Genomic DNA, 22,634 nt, shown 5'->3' on the forward strand with positions numbered 1-22,634 from the left:
TAAAACTAAATCATCTGCCTCATTGCCTCAATAACGTTTTCATCCCGCTCTTAAAGATCAAAATAAAACACAACTGAATATCAGAGCAGAAAGCTAAATTGAGATTTTTTTTGTACAACTAAAGGTATCAATCCCCTTATCAAGTAAGAACTAGCCTCTTTTCAAGTATGATTGTTTCTCTCAATAAGTGTCGCTAAAATTGAACCCTAGACCTTTTTTATGAGATGTAGCAGAGCTTTTTTTTGTACTACCAAGGGTCTTCACCTTTTGTTTAGTAAGGAATTAATAATTTTAAGTGTTCGTATCTACACCTCCCAACAAGTATCGCTTCCAGGAATCAAACCCTCGACCTTGGAAATTCAATGGGGTCTTACATTACTAGATCAATGCCTTGTTGATATCGGTATCTAGCTGTGCTTTCCACCAATGTTTTCTTGTAAGTTAAATTTAGATGGAAAATAAATAAACATAACAACAGCTTCACTACATATAATTTATACAAAAAAACTAGTACACAAATAAAGACAGGCCCAATAAAACAGCAAATAAAAAAACTGCAACGCGCCAGCCGAAGTTACAGTAGGAAAGTTGGGTAGTAATTGTAGGAGTGAACTGTTAACATACTCTGAAAATCCCATGATTAGGATGCCACTAACAAGGTCAAGGTGATTGATTAATCCTAAAACCATAGACACATAAGTTCCGCAGCTTCCCCTTGCAAGGCACCACCAGGGGGCGGGATCATATGATGGAATAAAAAATACATACACTCTGAGCTTCTTTAAGAAAGTAACCACATAATGCACTCTCACCTTTGTGTCTGCTCTGAAACAGTAGCACCTGAAGTAGTGCTAGGCCCAGCAGCACTGTTCTCACTTGGAGGCGGAGAACCCCATCTTCCTTCTGATTCTAGTGGTTCAAGTACATGTACTGCTCCGCTTGTGAGTCCTAGTGCGAATTGGTTGGGTTGGGAAGGATGTGCAGCAATCACAAGAGGATGCACTCTCAAGCTGTCAAAAGAATTTTGTTAGATGTGAGAACAAAATTACAATAATTCCTTATGTTGGATAATAAAACAAACCTTGGGTTGGGATGGAGATAAGCAGTTTGATTTATTCTACATCTTAATCTGAGATTTGAGGCAGTAAGAACGCCCACACTTCCATCTTCAAAGCTTACATATATTAATTGACTATCACATGAATATGTAGCATGTGTGATCGGACCACTAGCTTCTCGAGGCACCCACTAATACAAAAATGAAATTCCAGAATATGTAAGTTTGCCGGGTTAAATTAGAGATCACATGGTAATGCAGAAGCCACATGGAGGTAGAAATTAATAAACACACAATGCAGAAATTCAGATTTGTGTATATACATATAACTAGCAACCTGCTTTAGGCATTCCAACTTTGGTGCCTCATACAAAGCTATTTGAGTTTCATGCACTGCCAGTAAATGTGTCTGGTCAAGATGAAATTGGACACGTGTATCTGCAAGAGGTGCTGGTGCTCGCCCAGTGGGCATTTGCAGGAATTTACTTGCTTGCTTTTCCCATACATCTGTGCTCCAAACACACAACTGTTGGACATATAGAAACAACTAAATGCATTATTATTGATTTCCACTTGATAAGCAGTTAATAACTAACAATGATTGATTATCAACATCAGTCATTCTAACTTCTAAGAAATTATAGGACATTATCATAAGAAACCAAATTGTGTGTGAAATCTCAAGTTAACACAACCTATTTGAGTGTTAAACACCACTTGATTGTACCAACAAATTAAAATGCAATGTTCTTCCTTAAAGACGACTTTTTAGCTTTTACACAAATGCTCTGCTCATGGGTGATGGGGTCATGGCAAGAGAATTGCAACTCAAAATTCTTTACCTGAGAGTCAGCTCCAGAAGATACAAGCACATTTAAGACATGCGAAAAAGCAAGCCCAGTAATTCTCTTCTGATGACCTTTTAACTTGGTTTTGACCTTGATGGAAACAAAAGAAAAAGATAAGGCTAAAGCCAAACTTTTAAAAACCAAAAATGTATGAAACTAAACTAATACATTTAGGCATGAGCAGAATTAAAGAGAGGCTCATGTCATTAAAAGAAAAAAACGAAACTAAACTGATAGCTTTAGAGTATGCATAGAATAGTACCTCATCCACTCGAACATTATAAATTTGTATGGAAGAGTCCTCCATGCCAATAGCAATAATATTATTGTCCTGAGGATGAAATGCAAGAAAAGTAGCTGCTGGTGGGGGTGGCATGAAAGTTGTCATTGTCTGCAGTTAGGATTCACATAAATTAATGCAATCATAATATATAGTTCAAAAAAAGAATTCTAGATATTCTAAAATAAAACTATTTAAAGAATGCTTAGCTGACTACCAGTACACAGAAGACTATTAAGAACGTTCTTATGCTCTCTTTTAACAGAGAGAGAAACATGTTAGGCTCCACCAACTACTTTTGCCCAACTGAAGTAGCCAAGCTGTTGATTTATTATTTTCTTGCAATTTCATAACTCAATTTAGCCGTTTCTATTTTTCATTCCAATCATGGGCATTAACAACCTTTGGAGACATGGAATGATCGCAGTTATAACTTATAATGAGATATAAAAATATATTTTGATAAAGCTAAGAACCGGCTATACTGGGCACCCAAGTGAACCAGATCATTTGACAACACTAGCACTCTTATACTGAAGAGTGAGGAGCGAGGACTAGATTTTAAGCTCACTGTGTTTATTATCTTATCTATTGAAGGATCTGAAATGAATAACCAGTAAAATAAAGTTTTCCAACAAATAGAATTACCTACAAAAACCGATGTTTGACAATTCCTTAACTTAGTTCATACATTAAAATAGATAAGCATTTAAAAAGTAATAAATAAAAAGGTCACATACCTTGAATGTCATCATATTGAATAGCGAAATTTTTCCCCCTGAAGCTGACATAACATAAGAATCATTCTTTGACAGCGCAAAACATGACACGGCTTCCTCTGGGTTAGTATCACCAATATCGTTAGTCATCAATACTCCACTAGATGGTTGCCATAGTTGTGGTTGAGTACTTGCATTGGCCTGTATATGAAATTCTTGTTAATAACAATCTTACAAACATTAACTTGTTGAAAATGTAAGTAAAATCATGTATTACAGATGCTTCATTACCTTCCCTGAAGGGTTCCGGTCATTTCTCTGCCATTTCCAAAGCTTATGAACAGCATTTGCTGCCAAAGCCAAAATGGAAACCCCTTGATTTGTATAAATTAACCTTGAAACCTGACACAATATTCAAAGAGTGGCATTGTGATGTTTCATTAATTTCCATCAGCTTCCATATCATACATATATCGATGAGGGGTACAGCTCCCTATTTTGCACAAATGTTGTGATTCAATAGGGAAGCAGATCATACATAATGAAGAACATATGCAATTTAATATCAAACTATACCCTCATTGATGATAAACTATCAGGGAGTTTCAAAGAGCGGCATTGTAATGGTTCATTAATTTCTGTCAGCTTCCATATATTAGATTTTTCAACAGCTTCATCAACAATTCTGGGTTTGACATCAGTTGAACTTCGGGCATCATTATTCTACAGGAACAAAAGGAAAATGCATAATCAACCACAACAAAAAACAAAAGCAAAACACACTCTTTGACAGATTAATTACAAAGATATTTGGGAAAACTCACAATCCCAGCAATGACTGGTACTGGAGGAGCTCTATCAGCTAGGCTTGTTCCCACAGTTACACTGGTAGAAGGAAAAGTGCCAATAGTAGGTGCCTGAATAAACATGCAGGATTCAAAAGATGTACTTGCAGGGAGAAGCCTATGTTAATTTAACTAAATTTGAATAACTTCACCTTCACAACAGCTGCAGAAGCTGCTCTTGAAGCATCAAATGTACGACTCTCCACTGTCCGTAACAGTCTAATTCCTTCTGCATTTGCTAAAATTTTAACTCCATTATCATTTGTAGAGACAGCCAGAAGTATCCCTTCCTTGTTAAATCTAATACACGGAGAAGCCTGCAGGATTCAAAGACATGTATTACTGTGCAATGAAGCTAACATTAACATCAGATAAACAAAACATGATGCTAATCCAATACTTACCGGTAATCCGCCATCTCCATCAACACTAGTCAGCAAGTTGGTATTATCCATGTCCCAGAATTTGATCATAAACTCGTCACCAGCGGCTAAGAACCGATTCTTAGTGGTGTCAAATTGCACAATACTGGCAGATCTCTTCCCAAGACCATGGTAAGTACGCTTCACAGCTCCTTCACTTTCATTCCATTCCACTAGAAATGACTCCCCCTCTTTGTTGGTGCCACATGAGAACAATCTATGAATGAAAGATGGATAATAAGAAACGGTTTAAACCACAATATCATGCAACAAAAAGTGAGACAAAGACATCTGAACCTTGTTCCATCTGCACTATATGCCATTGTGGTAGATGAATGTCCAGGAGCATCATAGTCAACCCTAGAACCCATGTTATCGTACAACCATGCCTTTATTTTTCCATCGGTTGCAGTTGAGAAGATGAACTGCAGATCCATGCCAGAACATAGTTGGAATTTTAATACACATGTCACTGATATGTGAGCCAACCAAAACAAACTAGAATAGAAAGGGCGGCTCAATGCACGAGGCTCCCACCTAGTGGGGTCTGGGGAGTATAGAGGTGTGCAGCCTTACCCTACAAGCGAAGAAGCTCTTTCAGGATTTGAACCTGTAACTTCTTGATCACTAAGTAGCAACTTTATCGTTGCGTTGAGACTCACCCTTACCAAAACAAACCAGAGTGAAAAAGAATATTATTTTCTTATCAATGCCAAGGGATCCCAACAATTTAAAAATATTATGAGCATGCAAGCATCCAAATCTGAAGATATATGTTCGATATTGTGAAGTTATTATTAATTGGGCATAACCACTAAACGGTTCATAAGAGAATGAGAGCATATCTAGTGAAATTATAAGCTGAAAATGAAATTATACTTAATGTGTATTTTTTGGGTGAGGTGAAGAACACAGACTGCCGATAGGTACTAAAGTATGTGTGTATACAACTATAAATTATAATGGAAAGTTATGTTGCATTCTCCCTACCATTTCTAAAAAACCAAGTTCAAGGACAAAATTATATTTTTGAGACACAAATGTGAACATGTACATAAACATGAAGAATGAACATATATTCACTATTCTGCTTATTAATGTTTATCCACATTCTGATGGTGATGACTTAAAGGAGCTACTGACTGCACAAACATCATCCACAACAAATTGAATGAACATAAATTCAGATGATTAATAAAATCCCTTGGACATGCAGACAATTAAGCAAGATTACTACTTCAAACCAAAAGCAACCATATAATTTCTCTTGTTATTATCTTGTTTGAACATTTGAACCTTGTATAAACTTTCACTTTCTTTTTCCTACTTCACTCCCCCTCAGTTTAGACAGATACACACACTCACACACACGGAGTATAACCTGAATACTTTCTTTGTGATGAGGGCACACAGAATATACAGGTGCTTCATGACCCTCAAAAGTATACTGCTTTGCACCAGTAACTGCATCCCATACCTGAAAACCTTGAACTTTCAAAATAGTTTTTAATCATTATTGACATCAATCACAAAATATAATATAAAAAACCAACCTTGATGGCCCTATCCTCTCCACAGGTTACAACACAAAGCTGTTTGTTTGGATAAGAAAATGCAAGATCATTGACACTCCCAGTGTGAGCCTCAATCTGAGCCATAAAGATTGAGAAAGCAGTCAAGAAGATAAGTTATTGGGCTTGTGCTTTCAAGGTATACATAAGACATAAACAAGGATAGCCATGAATTTAATAGACAAGTGATAAGCTAATGAAATGGACTTTGGAGAGATGTAACACACCTCTAGGTGGTTTCTAAGATCATCCCCACCATGATAGGAATATATGTGCACAATATGTTTAGAATAAGCAACACCTGAAGTATCAACAAGAGGAAAAAAACAAGTTTTATCTTCTCAAATATATAAATATTACGAAAACACTTCAAACATCACAAGAGCTCAATAGTGAATTGAAGAACAATAGACACAGCAGAAAAACTCATTGGAACATACTGCAAAGTGTTCCATCAGGACTCCACACCACACGGGTAACTGATGCTGAGTAATCATTGGAAAAAGATCCCTATATAAAAATCATGGAATTAGTGATCACCATATGACAAGTTGTCTTAAAAAATAATTAATATTGAGAGGATGAGCTTGGTGCAACGGTAACGCTGTTGCTTAGTGACCATGAGGTTACGGGTTCAAATCCTAGAAATAGCCTCTCTACTTGAGAGGGTAAGGTTGCATATATCTACCCTCCCATATCCCCATTAAGTGTCGTGCACTGGGCCGCCCTTTAAATATAGAGTTTACAACTATAATTCTGAGAGCCACACCTGTAAAGCCATTGAGCAAGCTCCAAGTTCCCAGACCTTAAATTTTTTATGAGCAATCCTATCACGGCTGCCTATATCCCACACCATGACCTCTCCCATGTTTGTCCCAACTGACCACCATTGACAGATAGGTAAGTGAACAAATAAAATAGATAGATATAAATGACCTACAGAAACTGAAGAAGCTACTAAGACATGCATTTGCATACGCAACAAAAGAGCTTACCAAGAAGCAGAATTTGCTGAAGCGGATGGAAATCCATACTTTTGACTGTTGAACCTTGGCTGAGATTCATCACAACAGTCTTGGGCAAGTCATCAGAGGAATAGGAGCTCTGGCCATGGCTCTGATTGGAGTATGCACCGGGAAGCAAATTTATTGGTAGATTATTGACCTGCTATAATATATATAAGCACAATGAACAATATCTCTAACCGCCTGTGCATGCTACATTTCAAAACGCGTGGAGAAAAAATATCATAAGAATTAAAAAACAAGTCCCATTTATGGCAAGGCAAGCATATAAACAACACAAAAATAACCACGCCTTAATCCCAAACACAACAACATTATCATAAATGATTATAATTTTGAAAACACATTTCGGAAAAAATTAGTACAGTTTCATTGGAAAAATTAAGTGTATGAAAACACAACTAAGGACACTTCCATTCAATACTAACATACTTGCTTCATTTTCTCTTAAAAAATCCACAATTGAAGAGTCCTATCCAATTCTTAAAATTGATAAGCATAAATGCAGTAACATACAATGCTTGTGGTACTTTTAATATCAGTGTCAAGGCGCCAAACAATTTAGTTTAGGCCAACAACTACCAGGCAATTTGAAAGGCCGTCTACTCCAGCTTCATAAAAATGTTACACTTTTAAAGCATCAAGCACTAAAATAGACATCGGTAAAGGCATACATGCACAAAATCAAACTCGAAGGGAAACATTCTTTCAAACTTTCATTTTTACATTAAATAATTAAATAAGAAACGCAAATGAAGCAGATAAAGTGCGAGAACTGTACTTCATCTGATATTCCAAAAGGTCTTGTTCTCTTCAAGACATGATCCGAATCTGCAGTTTGATAGTCCATAGCTGGGTTGTTGGTCGGAGTTCTGGGGCGCTTTAAGATAGCTGCTACCATTGCCAAAAGCAGAAAGCCAGACAAGATGAAAGAAAATCAGTTTGGTTAATTATGAAATGTATAATCCAACTTCATTAAACAGTGTTGTAAGCTAATACCACAACTGTATATATATCTAATTCATGCCTGTCTCAGGTTTGTATCCTTAAAGTTGCTGTGGCAAATTATATCTCTTCTCTCCATTATAAGTGGATCATAATGATAATTGATAATAACCATACATAATCCGTCTAACTAATCCCAATTCTCAGGCCATGTGTTAGTACTTGGTCGGACAATCGCTAAAAAACAGTTACATGTTGTGATATTACCTGCATTGTTTGCTGCAGCGAAACCTATGGCTCCTGCAGAAGCTGAAGGGTGTGGAACAGGGGATGGGTTAGCGATCCATCCAGCAAGGGATGTCGGAAGAGCTGCTGGTGTGGGCTGAAATGACTACAAAATATATAAACAGCGTCATAAGTAATAGACCAGGATTAATAGTAGAATACATAAGAACTATATCCTGTTGTTTACTTACACCATGAGCCCCAAGTGGTGGAAAACCTCCAGGTTTTGGCATAGCACCCATTAAGTGATTGGTAACAGGGGATGGAGCTGGTGCACCATTTGATTGCCCACAACTATGGTCTACAAAAAGGGTCTTTATGTCAGGGTTAGGCCTTGGATTCTTACAAAGCTGATGCTGCCAATTTAAACTGAAGTCAACAAATAAATTAAAATGTGAGTAATATCAAACGCGTCACACAGTGGGTAATAATGTCATAGATAAGATCTTTTTAAGAACCTTTGATTAATTAGAGTCCGCAATCTGGAGTTCTTCAATGTAGGGAACTGAAGCTTATCGCGAAACAGAGGGTTAGCTTCTATCAATTTCTTTAGTTCAGCAAGCATTATTCCCCTAGCAGATTTCGTATCCCCATATTTTGACAGTTGTTCATTGTGCCTGCAAAATCACATAATAAGCCAGAACAAATAAACCAATGAGCAGCAGTTATGTTGTGTTTTCTACCACAATTGCATAAAATCGCGAGAAAATGCATTCATAATGGCAGTCTTGATGCATATGTGGAGACTCCAAAAACTACAATTTAAAACAAAACAAAAATTATTTCAAGGATATTGACCAAACCTGAAGTTATCCAAAGTCAACAATTGGGTGATTTCCTTAAAAAGCTCTTCATTAAATGTTGCAAATACTTTCAAGTCCTTGACTAAAATGTCCACCGCCTTAGCTCGATCTTGCCTGCAACACTTTTCTCATTAAAATGATTTCTAAGTAATTAAAAATAAAATGGTTAAGCCAATTATAAAAACAGTTACAGAGCGAAACATCATGGTAACCCACTTGTCTAAAGCTTCTAGGTACTTCTGCTTCCTTATCTCAAAGAATATCTTCATCGAGTATCTATTATCATCCACCTTCGTAAAACCAGACAAGTACTTCTCCATCTCATCCCATTCTCCATTTGTCACCATATCCTCAAAATACCTCATGTTGAACAAAAACCCCGACTCTTGTTCCAACCTAAAAATTCACAATTAATTCACATAAAATTAACAAAATGCCAAATATATATATATATGAAGGAATTAAAAAATAGAAATTAAAGTTTCTTGAAACTAACGTACTTGTGGACAGTCTCCTTAAATTTCTCTTCATCGAGAAACTGAAGTATAAGAAAAACCAGTTCTCTACTTAACGAAGACATGGCGGTGTATCTGAAAACAGAACCCGCCGGAAAATTCTAGAACCGAATAGATCAACGACACCTGAACATAGAAACATAGAATTCAGCATAAAATACACAAAAACAAAAAAAAACATCTAAATACATCACAATCACACGGAGCAGTTAAATTGTTTGAAAAAATGAGAACGTGAAGAAGCTCTCTCACGTGACTGAGATTCGTTGCACGGATCGAAGGTGTTGAAGCAGAAAGAGAATGGCGAGGAAGGTTTTCAGTATTTTCTCTCTCTAGCTTTGGAACTCTCTCTCTCTCTTGGTTGAGTATTTATACAAGAGAAAAAGAAGGGGGTAAGGTTAGGGATTTGAAGAAGAAAGAGAAACGAGAAATGTGTGAACGACGAGATAAAAGTTATCAGACAGTTTAAATAGCGTGAGCGATAACGAAATGAGATAGAATCAGGGCATGTAATATAAGCAGTGGGATAAGTACGTTCACTTATGCATGCTTTCGATAAGTGGTGTTACTTATATCTGAATGTGACATGCTATCTGTCTTTTCGGGAGTCATAATTTGGATTTATTTTCCACTCGACTTGAGCGGTTTTCAACCTACAGTAACACTAATTTATTTTCTAAATTTTGCTATGAGCTGCCACTCATTTTTAGTTTTTTTTATTTATCGAGAGATTTTAAATGTTAAAATTGTGGAATATATTAGATTATTTTTGTTGTTCTTAAGTTATTCTTATGAAAATAATAATATTTTTATTAAACTGTTTAATGTGGTATTTTTATTTTACGAATTATGTTATTAAATAAGAATAAAGATGAAGAAATAAGAATAAAGAGAAAAGGAAAACGTAGTTGTTTGGTTAAAAAATAATGTAGGTTGTGAGACACAAGAATAAAAATGATATTCGTCAGTGTGAAAAAAGATAAATATTATTTTTATTTAAAAAAAATTATTATAAGTTATAAAATAAAGTGTGAAACTTAAATAAAAATGAAAATATTATTTATCACGATGTACTCTTAGGGCATTCTTTTAAGTAATGGAATGGTATGGGGATTACATTTCCCAAAATTCTATCTTATACCTTGCTCCATCATTGGTTAGTGGTATTAGAAGGTTGAAGATGACATTCATTTGGGATAAGATGTCCTATTACTTGTGGGTCTCTCTTTAGGTTGAGGGGGTGTTTTTATTAGGTAGAGTTCAACTAGATTATTTATTATTAAGAAATACATTCTTTCCAGAAGAAAGAGAAAAAATGTACCAAAAAAGGGCAGAATATTTATTTTTATTATTATATAGTATTCTTTTCCTGGTAAAGTTGTTATAATAATTTTTATTCTTCTTTTCACACGGCCGTTATTAAAAAAGTTGCCCTTTTATATTTTAATAAAAAATAATAAATGATAGAATTTGTTTGTTATAGATTAAATTTATATAAGAATATTATATATATATATATAGCATGACTATTATTATGAGAGAAAAAAATATATGTTGACAGTGTATGAGTTTTAATTTACTGTATTATTTATATTTAGTTATCATTGATTCTTAAAAGAATACAAATAAATAATAAATGATATATTAAGTTCTATAAATCTTTAGATAGACTTTATCATTATTGGCTCATCCTATACACATGGTGTAAACTTCTAATCAATGTAAATATTTTAATCTTGATATAAATGATTTTTTTCAGCTGAATTTAAATGAATATGATTTTGAATGATTATCTCCTCACTCAATATATAAGAGATTAATCTAGCATATTATGATGAAATGTTTAAATAGAGGCATCTCTTAATTTTTACAGCATAAATTTAGGGATTGAAAATTTTGAATATCTTTTTTATATACATACGTAAGACAAATGATTTTAGTTTTTTGGGAGCGATATATTTACTTTTATTTTTTAATTTGATAACTTATTTATTTAATAGAAGATAGTTGGTTGAAATAAATTATGTTAAGATTTCAACAAGGCTGAATTTATAAATTATAAGTGTTTGTAAAGGGCAAGGAGTCTAGTGAGATAACAACACACTTCAGCAACTTGCCAACTTCTAAGTAGGCAATTAAAACTGTACATTTAATAATAATAATAATAATAATAATAATAATAATAATAATAATAATAGAGCAATGTTGATGATAAAATAATATTTTTAAAAGTCTATACATCATTAGATGGTGATTATCTGTTTAATGTTTATCATTGTAGCAATTTATAGGGCATGATTAGTACATGTTTTCATTTTTCATTTGTATTACTAATATTTAAAATTGTTAATAGTGGATGATTATATTACTAATATTTATTTGTTTGCTGATTAATTTTCTCATTCTATTGTTAAGGTATATAAATTTAATTTGGGTAAAAACCACTATCAAGAAAAACGGAAAGTGACATTACTTATTACTAAGAGAAACAGTGCAAATATGTGAAGATGGCAAAAAAAAAGTCTGACATCAAAAACTCAAATAAAAGTGTTTCTAAAACTATGTCGGATGGCAAAAAAAACATATCATTTATAGGATTTTGATATTTAAAGGGTGAAAATAAGAATTAAAATAATTTAACTATTATATGGTGTAATAATGAAAGGATATACCAATGATACGTATTTCATAGTAAAAAAATAAATGTAACCAAAGATACAATGTGGTTTCTTCACTCTAGAAAACCATAAAGAACCAATGATATAAATATTATTTCCTAATTTAAGAAAACTGTGTGTAACAAATAATACAAATTTTATTTTTCATCGTTATGAACTTTTTTATTTGTATTATAAAATTAAAATTTCTGAATTTTTTATAAAATAATATAAAAAAGCTTTGTTTAATATATTTATATAGGAAAGATAAGAAATATTATAAATATAAGAAAACTAATAAATGAATATTGGATGAGGAAACAATCATATAGAAAAAAATCAAGTGATAAATGTTGATTATGAAAAGAAGATAATAGATGTTTATTAATGTTCAAAAAATGGCAAAATTGGAAACAGATATTTATTAGGAGAATCGATTTGAATTTTGAAATATTTTTTAAATAACAATTTTCACGTGGTATATGTTTCCATCCGCAAATACCAAATTCCTAAATGTTACGTTTTCTTATCCATTCAATCCAACATGGTTGTAACACTCGATATTAAGTTCTTCAGAGTAACACTTATTAAAATATTCAATCTAAATAATATTAATTATTAAAATATTCAATCTAAATAATATTAATTATTAAAATATTCGATCTAAATAATATTAATTATTATGAATATATTTAATAATATTAGAAAAATAAAAAGATAGAAATGATCAACGGATCAAGTAATAATTCCTCAAAAACATGTCTCAAATATATATCCAGCTCACTTTCTTTATCCCACTTTGCTTTTTCCTTACATTTTTACCTTGACCATAGGAGAGGGTTATCACAATCTTAAGTAGAAGCTGAGCTTAGTTGAGGCAGATGAGCAACTACCTCTAGAAATTGTGTTCATTATAAAAATTATATACAATAGTAAAGTTCTTTGCATATCAAAATGTTGATATTGCTTATAATATTTTTACTTTATTTGAATTTATAATAATTTTACTCTTATAAATTATATTACAGAATCATATATTGTCTTTGTCAAACTTTGTAGCAAAAGTTCTAAGATGTTATAGATTTTTATATATCATTTAATCCGATAACATAAATATTTTGTGCAAAAATTCTTCCCTATTGATTTCAATGCAAGTCACGGAAGATTTACTTAGAAATGTTAATTTCAATGTTTTATTGTTGATATCGTTAGTTATTTATGTTTGAAAAAATCTCAACCATCTTTGAATTAAGTGTAACTTTGACGATAAGAGAAAATTAAATACATATCATTTGCTTGATGAAGTTATTCGTTTTATATTAACTATTTTTTAGCTACTACAAAAATATCACTTTCAACAACAAAGACAACCAAGCAAGACCATGCAGTAAAATAAATGATTTTCCTGTAAATAACATGATTATTTATATTGAAAACTAAAAACTAAAATTTTTACCCTTAATTCAATCATCGATAAAATAAAATATTTAACAAATAGTCGCACTTTAAATGAATGTATATTTTTCTTTAAGATATTTAATCGTTAACTATTGATATTTAGAAGTAATACATTGTTTTAAAACTTTAAAAGAATTACTTATATTTCTTTGTTATTTAATTAATCTTAATTACAAACTATAATTAAATATTATTGTTCATCCTAAACTTTATGTCCATATGCTATGTTAAACAACTTGACTTATGACATGGGACACATGATTTTTGCTCAACAACGTAACTTAATGTGGATGCATCGATAATTGGGGGAATTCCCTATAGAATTATTCACGGTCTCAGAACTAAAAATGCACTGGAAATTGGGGAAATTTCTCTATTGAATTTTGTCTGCAGTGCATAGCTTAATCATACACTTATTTGTTCAAGGTCCCGTGTTTTGTATTTTCTACTTATTATATTTGCTGATTCCTGTTTAATTTCTTAAGGGAGAGAGAATAAACATAGTCGTTTACAATTCGAGACCTTTGTTTAATTCCACGAACATTACGTTTGTTATCAAGCATAAGAACTATACTTTACTAAATGAGGAAATTAATCAATTATTAGCTATTATTAATTAGTTATTTGATTCATGGCTTCTTGTAGTTTTTTTATTCATGGCTTCTTACACTTGAGAGGGCTATGCCAAAAAAAGAGTTGTGAGGTTCTCTTCATGATCATAATAATAATAATAATGTACTGTGGATATATCTTCTTTTATCTTCAATGTCTTTGATTTACACTGTTTTTAATTTACAAATACTAGTTATTAAACAATAAAATTATCATGCAAAGAAACTCCTTCCTTTCATTATCATTCATCAACTACTTAGTTATATACAAGAAGCAGCATCATAAAAGTTTAAATTTTTTTTTAACACCATCTATGCTGGTTTAAGCTCTCTGCAATTTGCACGTCTACTTATAATAGAGACACTGCTCAGGTATTCTGCTACAAGAAAGTGTAAAAGCGGGTAAGTTTAACAGCTTAAAAATGTACTTAAACCCAAAATTGTAAAAGGAAATACATCCTTTAAACCAGAACTCTAAGTCTGTTATAGTTATTTCGTCATTTTTCCATGCAATTTGTAGCTGCTAATGGCTAAATTACAAGAGTTAATGCTATATAACATCCTAACATGATCTCTTGCTAAATCCTATGCTGTAAATTGTAGTGGAAATGTAGGTTTCATTACCATTCTGATTAAAAGCTAAAAGGAAAAGAAAAGGAATCTAATCTGGTCTTCTTAAGCAACCTCCAGGAAGAAGGAACTTAAACTTATCTGCATTCTTTATCAGGTAGGCAGGAAGGTGGACTGCAGAAGCTGAGCGAGGTATTGATCCCATCTTCTTAATCAACTCCTGGAAGGAGTGTTCTTCCGGGAGCATATCGAAAAGATCATTTCCACTGCAAATAAGGTTCTGAATTCTTGAATGACTTAGAAAATGTTTCTTTCTTACACGGTCTGCGTGGCTATAGGCAGTCATTTTGAACACAAACTCTGAAATTTGCCGAAAGCAGAAGCTGCAGTGCCATCCTGCATCCGAGAGGATGAGATCCGTCTGGCGTGAATGTCGATAATTTGTTCGGGGACCGTAAACATGAGCGCTGGCTCGCCAGCTGCTGTAGTCCACATGGAACTCAAATGAGTACATGTAGTGCCTTAGTTCAAGGTGCATTATGGGAGGAATCCCGTCACACCACTGTAGCAGTTTCAAAGTGTGAGGGCTTGGAATCTCATCTGTATCTGACATAAGAAGAATATCACCATTGGAGATCCCCACACGGCGTAACAATGCATTCATAGCCCCACGTTGTCTTGACTCAAGCACAAATGGGTCTTCATGTGATCCAGGTACTGCAACTCTGCCAGGAAAAAGGTCATGGGCAATCTTTTCTTCAGCGAAGGCAAATCTTGCCTTGTTTAAGGCAAAGAAATGGGGTTTTGGAATGCCTGTAAATGTGGTATTGGACTCGAGGATCACAAATTTTGACACATATGGATAAAGTTCATGCCATCTAATCTCTAGAATGTCCAACTCATTGCTGAATATAATAGCATCAAAAACACGGCGGGGTTGGGATAGAAGAGACCAGCCATGAAGACGGCAAAGGTGGTCCATGGAAACATTCTCTGCATAGTAGTGAGGTATTCGTTCGAAGGGGGCAGGGGGATTGTCCCATAGGGGTCGGAAGAAATAGGAAATGTTTTGGCTATAGATCAAGATTCCAGTCAGACAAATTGACACCAGTAATAGCAGTAAGGCACAAAGAGGCCTGGGAAGGCTTCGCTTAGAAGTAAGGCGAGGTTGGGAGGCCATGCCTTTAACGGGAAATAGTTACAAATTGAATTTGCTTCCCATTTGAATGACCATAAAGATCATGTTCACCTGCAACAGCATCAAGAGGCAGAGGAATACTAAAGCTGAGGCAAGACAAAATCATGTATAAGTTCCCATAAAATATGAAAACATTTAAGAAGCTGTATTAAGGTAAGTGGATTTTTCTGGCATGAACCAAGCATATGCAAATATCACAGAGTTGGGTGTGAACAAGAGATTTTCATAACCTGATATAGCTCTTGTTTAGAGAGGATACTAAAAATTCCAACTATAACACTCAGGGTAGTTAAGTAGTCTAACACTGAGCTATTTGCATAGACACTTAGAAAACATACTAACAAAGGATATTTCCATAAAATTTTGTCCGTAAGAAAAGTGTAGATTTTTATCATCAGAAAACAAATCTCACCACGGATACAAACTAGTTTCGGACCTACAAAAACAGTGTTCATGGACAGAATGTTTGGCCAGATAGTTATCTTAACAGAGGGGTCATAATGAGGTAGCTAATTATTTTCAAGTCTTCCAATTATATTGTTAATGTTTTATAATGAATCCAACTTCCTTACACCATAATATTGTGCAGAATATGAAATTCACTTTTGAAATCTAACTGCCTTAAAGCTGCATGAAGAAACTGTCTTTTTCTTAACCAAATTGTTAGTGAAACACCATTTAAACAAATCTCTGGAGGTGATAGATATGCTTGTGTCTTTAGTGGTGATTCTGGTTTAACTTATTCATAAAGAGTTGAATTAAATGCAGCACAGCTAAAGCTACATTATTTATTTAATTAACTATAATGAAAGAGTTGACTAGTAAAAGATCATGCAATAAATTAAACAATTACTCCCATAATCCCGTGGGAAAATATACTAATATTTTGGTTACCTTATTTTTTTTCCAATTTGGTCTAACAAACTTTTCTAACCATTTCAATTCTTGAACTTTGTTTTTGTTATGTGTCTCCATTCCCTTTTTTGTCATGTATCTCTTTCTTGTTGTGTCAAGTTAGCAAAAAAAATTACAAGCAGAAACAAAGTTGAGATACCAAGTTGGAGAAAAAACAGGATGTGAAGAAAAAAGTTAAGGCTTCAAAAAATCAACGATACGGTGGATAGCTTATTAAGTTTCTTCAAACAAAAAAGTCGAAAACCAACAAGACGTTGTTGGTCTAGTGGTGTAAGGCTCTACTAGATCCCGAGGTCGAAAGTTCGATTCCTGTGAGCAACACTTATTGGGAGGGACAACTACTAACCCCAAATCCTTGGTAGTACAAAAAGAAAAGCAGTGTCGAAATCTCTATATTTCGTTGGATATACTCATATAGAACAAATCATATGATAATATTATTGTTAAGACACAGGATCTAAAAGGGAATAATTTGAATACATTCTGGTGGCCCCATACAAATAAAGAATACGAAATCGCATTACCTAACCAAATCTAAGAAACAATGGAAGCACACATGCTTGGAGCTTGCAAAAAAAATAAAAATAAAAAGAAAATAGAAATGATAAGAGTGAGTGAGTGGGTACCTTAGAGAAGGTGAGGAATGTGTCTTAACGAATTCAAAGGTAAGGGTCGTTGTATTTTCTGTTAAACTTGGACTTTGGTAAGAAAGAAAGACCAAAGTAAAAAATAAAAACAGATAGTGTTTTGTAGTGATTATTAATATTGTTGTTGTGATTGCGTGACAGCAAGACATAATAATAAAAGAGAGAGAGAGAGAGAGTGATGATGTGGCAATTTGTGGTTAAATGTAAGAAAAGAAGAGTGGTTGGCGGTGGCGGAGGGTGCGGAATGACTTCAGTTTGAAACTTGCTACCTCCCTCTGCGCCCTGCCCCTCCTCCGTTTTCTACCATTCTCATTCTCCTTCTAAATCTTCTACCACTAATTATATCTTTTTTGTTTTGATGTTTTACTTAATACTAAATTATACTTTTTTCCACGGTTATATTCTTTTTTTTATCTCCAGCTTTTTACGGTATTCAATTTCACGTGTTTCGATACTTTGGTGCATGCAATTGAATTTTTTTGGAAACTTAGTATATAGGTGATGAGTTATGACAAATATTATAGTGGGAAATGATTAATTATGGAGGATAGATTCTACTATGTAACGACTCTCGGTTCAACTCGATAAAGATTGATTCAATTCGAAACTCAACTCGAATTTAATACGAATTATTTTTTTACCTCGAGTTTAACTCAGTTAAAGTTTACGAATTGTTCGACTCTGTTCAAATTGATTCATTATCTCAAATAATTAATTTATTTAAAAGAAACATTGTTTATATATATATATAATATTGTTTATATATAGTATAAAAATAAATATAAAAAATAATGCATTGATAATCATAAACACAAAAAATAGTTATATTGAGTAAGCTCATGAATTTTACGAGTCGAACTGTATTCAACTTAAGTTTGACTCGTTTATTTAACGAATTCAATTTCTAGCTCAAATTTAATACATTTAATTCATAAACCAAGTTTATTGAATTAAATAATGAATCAAGTTTCGAACCACGAAGTTGATTCCATTTATTTTTAGCCATAGATTCAACTTTGAGAATCCAATTTCAATACCGTACCCATCAGCGGAATACGGCCCATTAACTACCTAAAGTGTAAAGTCCATTAGAAGTAAGGAAGATTGACCCCAAAAATGGCAAGAAGTAGAGACTGTAGAGTTTCATTCTCTGTTAGTGCAGCTTAACTTAGATTCACCATGGATTTTTCATCACAATAGATTCATTTTCAGTTTTAAGTGCAAACGCCAACTAATATAGTAACATTATCAAGTGGATAAAATAATTTTTTTCAAGTAAAGATGAAAATTCATCCTTTTTTAACAATGGAATTTTTAATGCACGTGTGCTCAATGAAACATAATGCTTAAACAAAATAAATTTTCATGAAAATTAACAACATCACATCCAAAGAAAATCCATTGGGGCACAATAGAAAATCCCTTTTAATATTTTGTTATTTTACAAACATGCTATTATCTTATTGTACAAACAATAGTATTATCAAAACCAGATAAATAACATGCATGCTATATATTTTAATTATGTTAATTATTAAGAAACTAGGCCTCTTTATTATCACAACTTAAGAGTACTCAGTGACTTGTTTAACAATTAATATGTAAGAAAATACCTTAAAAAATTAGTTATATTAATGTATATAAAATCAGATGATCATAGACAACATAACTAGATTACCTTGCTGTTCACTTTAGATATTATCATAAAAGGTTAAACATGAATTATAAACCAACCAATTTAACAAAGGTTTTAATTCTAAGAATGGTGATCATCTGACTTTGTTTATGTTCCCATTTTTTATCTCGTCCAACTAAAAAGCTCTGCTTAATTAAAAATAAAAATCTTAAAATAAAAACTAACATTTTTATATTATTTATTAAAGAGAAAAAGAAATTAGGGTAAAGAATCTCAATTCTTAATTCTAATAAGTTCTATATAAGTATCTTTGTTCCCTCTTTGATTCTAATTAAGTATTCCCAATGCCAAAAGTAATAATTGGAACATATTAAACTACTGCATTTCATAACTTCTATCATACCATTCATATTTTGTATTATAAGAGTTCTATAATAGTATTTTATATATTTCATACATAGACTAGAGGGAAGTTACTTATATTTCTACCCAAAGCTGGATTTAGATACAATTAACCCAAAAAATAAACCACCGTCTAATTAAGATTATAATGGTCTATTTGCGAGTTTGATTTTGGAGGAAACACATCTGTTGTCTTATAAAGTGTGCTACTCCATATGCCACTGCTTGTGATTGATTGAAAAATATATTTAAATTAAAATTTTAATAATTAATTATTTTTTGATCAATCACAAGCAGTGACACATGAAGTTGCACACTGTTTAGGGGATTTTGGAGGAGAAGGAAGAGAAAATGAAGGTTGAGAATTATCTGGCAAATATATTTTATATCTTTCAAGTCTTCCCCCTCCCTCTATTACCCTCCAAAAACTAACTCTCAAACATAGCCTAAAGCATAATCTTCAAAAACTTAAAGGTTGGGTGCTCGCATTTTATCTGGTGTTCTTCACCAATTTGAGCCGTTGTGCACACTGAATGAAACTTCTGCAATACATAACCCAAGTACATATATTAAATAGTTGGAATAATATGTATATATATTCAATGTATTATATACATATTAAGGTGAATGAATAATATAATATAATTAATTAAAATGGTTATTAAAAGCTTGGATGCGCTTAGTTACCTCCATGGCACATCATCAGCAAGAAGCCAATCACCTTCTTGGTCCTGATAAGCCAATTCATAGAACTTTGAATGTTGTTGATGACCTGTTTCAACACAATTATATATACATAAATTAATCCCATAATTCAATAATTCAATTAATAATAAGGTGCTAGGTTCATAATCATATACATATATATGCAACGGCATTAACTTTAATTGCATATATTGTTTATCATATAGTATGGTACCTACATTTTCCAAACATGTTCATCAAGGTTTCCTTGAGAGTGTGAAAAGAATGATGCTTGGTGAGATTAATCTTTCTTGCAATTCCAACACCCTCCATCTTCACTTTCACGTAAAGGGTATTGCATTCTCTTGTACCAACTGAAACATGGTTATGTGGTTGATGATGAATCCACACCGTTTTATAATTACTTGCAACTTCATCATCGCCATAGTTTTCGTGACGAAGTTTCTTTCTATATGAATTTACGGGTGGCCAACCCACTACATCATTTTCATCGTTCCTAATCAACAATAAAACCATTCAATCAATCATCAAATATTTTCAATATCAAAAAGGTAATAAACCTGAAGAAGAAGAAGAAGAAAAAACTAGGTATAATAAAAATGAAAGGAGAGAATATATATATTACTTGGTGCTAATTAGGCTATAATAAAGGTTGCTTGAGTGAGAAGGTGTTAATGGGAGGAGCGAAAGAGTGGGAAGCATAACATGTTCTGTATTGTTGTAGGTGTTGTGGTCATAGAGGTTAGAGAAACTACGTTTGTTATTGTGAGAGTGTGATGAATTATGGTTAAGAGGTTCAGAAGAATGGGTTGGAAGAGCAAGACCTAGTTGAAGCTCCATTCATGCAAATGGAAGAGATAAAGTAAGTACTAAGTGTGGGGTGGGGTTTATATATATATATATATATATGTATGTATATATTCCGAAGAAAGAGAGGGCATTGGGTAAAAGAACTAAACAATTTTTTTTTGTTCCACCAAAAATAAGTAAAAATATTAATTTATAGTTTTAAAAATTTATTTTTAATTCAATGACATTTTTTTATTAGATCGATATAGGAAATTAGGACAAAAAGGAAGAGAAATGATCTTTGTATAGGGGAGCCCTTGGCATGAGGGCTATCCTTATTTGATTAAAGGGAATAAAGTGAGACCATATATTTAAAGGTTTGACGTATTACATATAAATTTATCCATTTTCCACTAAAAGAATCAGACAGAGAAGCGGAAATCAATAAAACGAGCAACAAAAGGAACCGACAGGGAATTATTTTCCAAAATTTGCCATATCTATCTTGCAAACATAAATAATGAAATGGGAATTCAAGTAATTAATTAACACAATAACACATTATTGCTATTATAATGCACAAAGACAGGAATTAACCAAAAATGGTTCCCTTCCCTATATGTTCTTCTTTTGTTGACTTTTGGTTATTATAATATGTTGGACATAAGCTTATTCATGTAACAAATCATATAAACAATATTGTTGCTCCATGTTCTACCTTTTAGGCACGCACGAAGGTGAAGTCCCAACAACTCAAAAGTTAGAAACATTGTTCCCCATACGTGTCCATTTAGTATGCACTAGATAGAAATTCAAACAATGTCTTGTTCCGGCCGATCAAACAGTTTCACATGAATAAAAATAAAATTTATAAAAACAAAAAAGTAACATTTTGATAGACTCAAAACATGAAATGATATGTCATTTGGAACATGTGATTTCTATCTATATGCATCAGCGGTTATACTAGTTGACAACAATATTTTATTTAGAAATGGCAAAATGAAATGCTCAATCTGTGAACATGATTTAGAGGGAAGCTTGATCAAAATAGATTTAAAAAATGCACAAGGTCTATTTTTGCTGAAAATGTTTATAGAAAAACATACACGTACGGCCAATGAACCACACTTTAAGTTTACAAATATGTTCTGCAAAATTTTACCCCATCCTGATGGCTTCCAAAATTTTCTTAAATCCACATAACAATTTATATTTTACACAATTTTCTCTCAAGTTACTCCATAAAAAATTTAAAAACCATGCTCAATTTAGTAAGAGCTCTGATTCCACTTGTTAAGGTTAGAGCACAATGCGGAAGCACAGGATTGAATCAATTGAGAACAAAAGAGAAGCAAGTAAAGGATAAAGAAAATAACACACAAGATTTAACGTGGAAAAACCCCTCAGTGTGAGAGGAAAAAAACCACGGGCGATCAAGAGCAAAATTCCACTATGTAAAAAAGAAGAGTACAAGAAATCCTCTTATAATGATGAGGACAAATGACAATATTTTTTCTCACAAATACTCTCTCAAATGGAACAAGAATTCTCACCAAGAATGCACTCACAATATATGTGTAAATGAAAGAGATGTTGTGTGTTGTGAAGATGATTTTGAAGCTCTCTATATGTGTCCTTTTATAGGCAAGCAAAGTCTTGGTATCTTGGATTCCAAGCATTGGATGCTTGGAAACAAAGCCATAAAAGTGACATAAAATGCCCTTAAAG

At 32.9% G+C, this 22,634-nt stretch overlaps 3 protein-coding genes across 7 annotated transcripts; all 3 read right to left on the bottom strand.

Annotated features, from left to right (window-relative positions):
- LOC109345709 (topless-related protein 4-like) lies at positions 443-9,799 on the bottom strand. Of its 5 annotated transcripts, none has more exons than XM_019584898.1 (26): positions 9,568-9,799; positions 9,301-9,441; positions 9,017-9,196; positions 8,801-8,914; positions 8,456-8,614; positions 8,189-8,366; positions 7,980-8,103; positions 7,549-7,661; positions 6,738-6,906; positions 6,512-6,621; positions 6,183-6,252; positions 5,970-6,043; positions 5,725-5,820; positions 5,553-5,648; positions 4,469-4,596; positions 4,154-4,388; positions 3,902-4,066; positions 3,729-3,821; positions 3,481-3,627; positions 3,196-3,306; positions 2,926-3,105; positions 2,168-2,296; positions 1,900-1,995; positions 1,395-1,583; positions 1,082-1,248; positions 443-1,010 (listed from the first exon to the last, which is right to left on the bottom strand). In XM_019584898.1, the coding sequence occupies exons 2-26, from the start codon at positions 9,378-9,380 to the stop codon at positions 809-811; spliced, it is 3,405 nt and encodes a 1,134-aa protein (XP_019440443.1). In that variant the 5' UTR covers positions 9,381-9,441; positions 9,568-9,799; the 3' UTR covers positions 443-808. The 5 variants fall into 5 exon arrangements, with proteins under 5 accessions (XP_019440443.1, XP_019440415.1, XP_019440424.1 ...); XM_019584870.1 differs by having other exon boundaries at positions 6,738-6,909; XM_019584879.1 differs by having other exon boundaries at positions 6,738-6,909; positions 9,518-9,799.
- LOC109345734 (beta-1,4-mannosyl-glycoprotein 4-beta-N-acetylglucosaminyltransferase) lies at positions 14,370-17,462 on the bottom strand. Its single transcript, XM_019584917.1, has 2 exons — positions 17,351-17,462; positions 14,370-15,860 (listed from the first exon to the last, which is right to left on the bottom strand). The coding sequence occupies exon 2, from the start codon at positions 15,789-15,791 to the stop codon at positions 14,703-14,705; it is 1,089 nt and encodes a 362-aa protein (XP_019440462.1). The 5' UTR covers positions 15,792-15,860; positions 17,351-17,462; the 3' UTR covers positions 14,370-14,702.
- LOC109342138 (auxin-responsive protein IAA28-like) lies at positions 19,856-20,967 on the bottom strand. Its single transcript, XM_019580175.1, has 4 exons — positions 20,740-20,967; positions 20,333-20,610; positions 20,097-20,181; positions 19,856-19,951 (listed from the first exon to the last, which is right to left on the bottom strand). Exons 1-4 carry the CDS (start codon positions 20,952-20,954, stop codon positions 19,900-19,902), a joined length of 630 nt encoding a protein of 209 aa, XP_019435720.1. The 5' UTR covers positions 20,955-20,967; the 3' UTR covers positions 19,856-19,899.

This window comes from Lupinus angustifolius, chromosome LG01 (assembly GCF_001865875.1).
Source record: "Lupinus angustifolius cultivar Tanjil chromosome LG01, LupAngTanjil_v1.0, whole genome shotgun sequence".
Lineage (NCBI taxonomy): Eukaryota > Viridiplantae > Streptophyta > Magnoliopsida > Fabales > Fabaceae > Lupinus > Lupinus angustifolius.

Bases quoted from the DNA above. Each gene is read 5' to 3' on its own strand.
- LOC109342138 (XM_019580175.1), bottom strand. From the start codon at position 20,954: ATGGAGCTTCAACTAGGTCTTGCTCTTCCAACCCATTCTTCTGAACCT. The intron at 20,611-20,739 runs GTAATATATATA...ATTGTTGATTAG, and splicing joins TATAGCCTAATTAGCACCAA to GAACGATGAAAATGATGTAG. The intron at 19,952-20,096 runs GTAACTAAGCGC...TATGTATTGCAG, and splicing joins GCTGATGATGTGCCATGGAG to AAGTTTCATTCAGTGTGCAC.
- LOC109345734 (XM_019584917.1), bottom strand. From the start codon at position 15,791: ATGGCCTCCCAACCTCGCCTTACTTCTAAGCGAAGCCTTCCCAGGCCT.
- LOC109345709 (XM_019584870.1), bottom strand. From the start codon at position 9,380: ATGTCTTCGTTAAGTAGAGAACTGGTTTTTCTTATACTTCAGTTTCTC. The intron at 8,615-8,800 runs GTTTGGTCAATA...GTGATTTTGCAG, and splicing joins TTGACTTTGGATAACTTCAG to GCACAATGAACAACTGTCAA. The intron at 5,821-5,969 runs GTGTGTTACATC...TTTATGGCTCAG, and splicing joins ATCTTAGAAACCACCTAGAG to ATTGAGGCTCACACTGGGAG.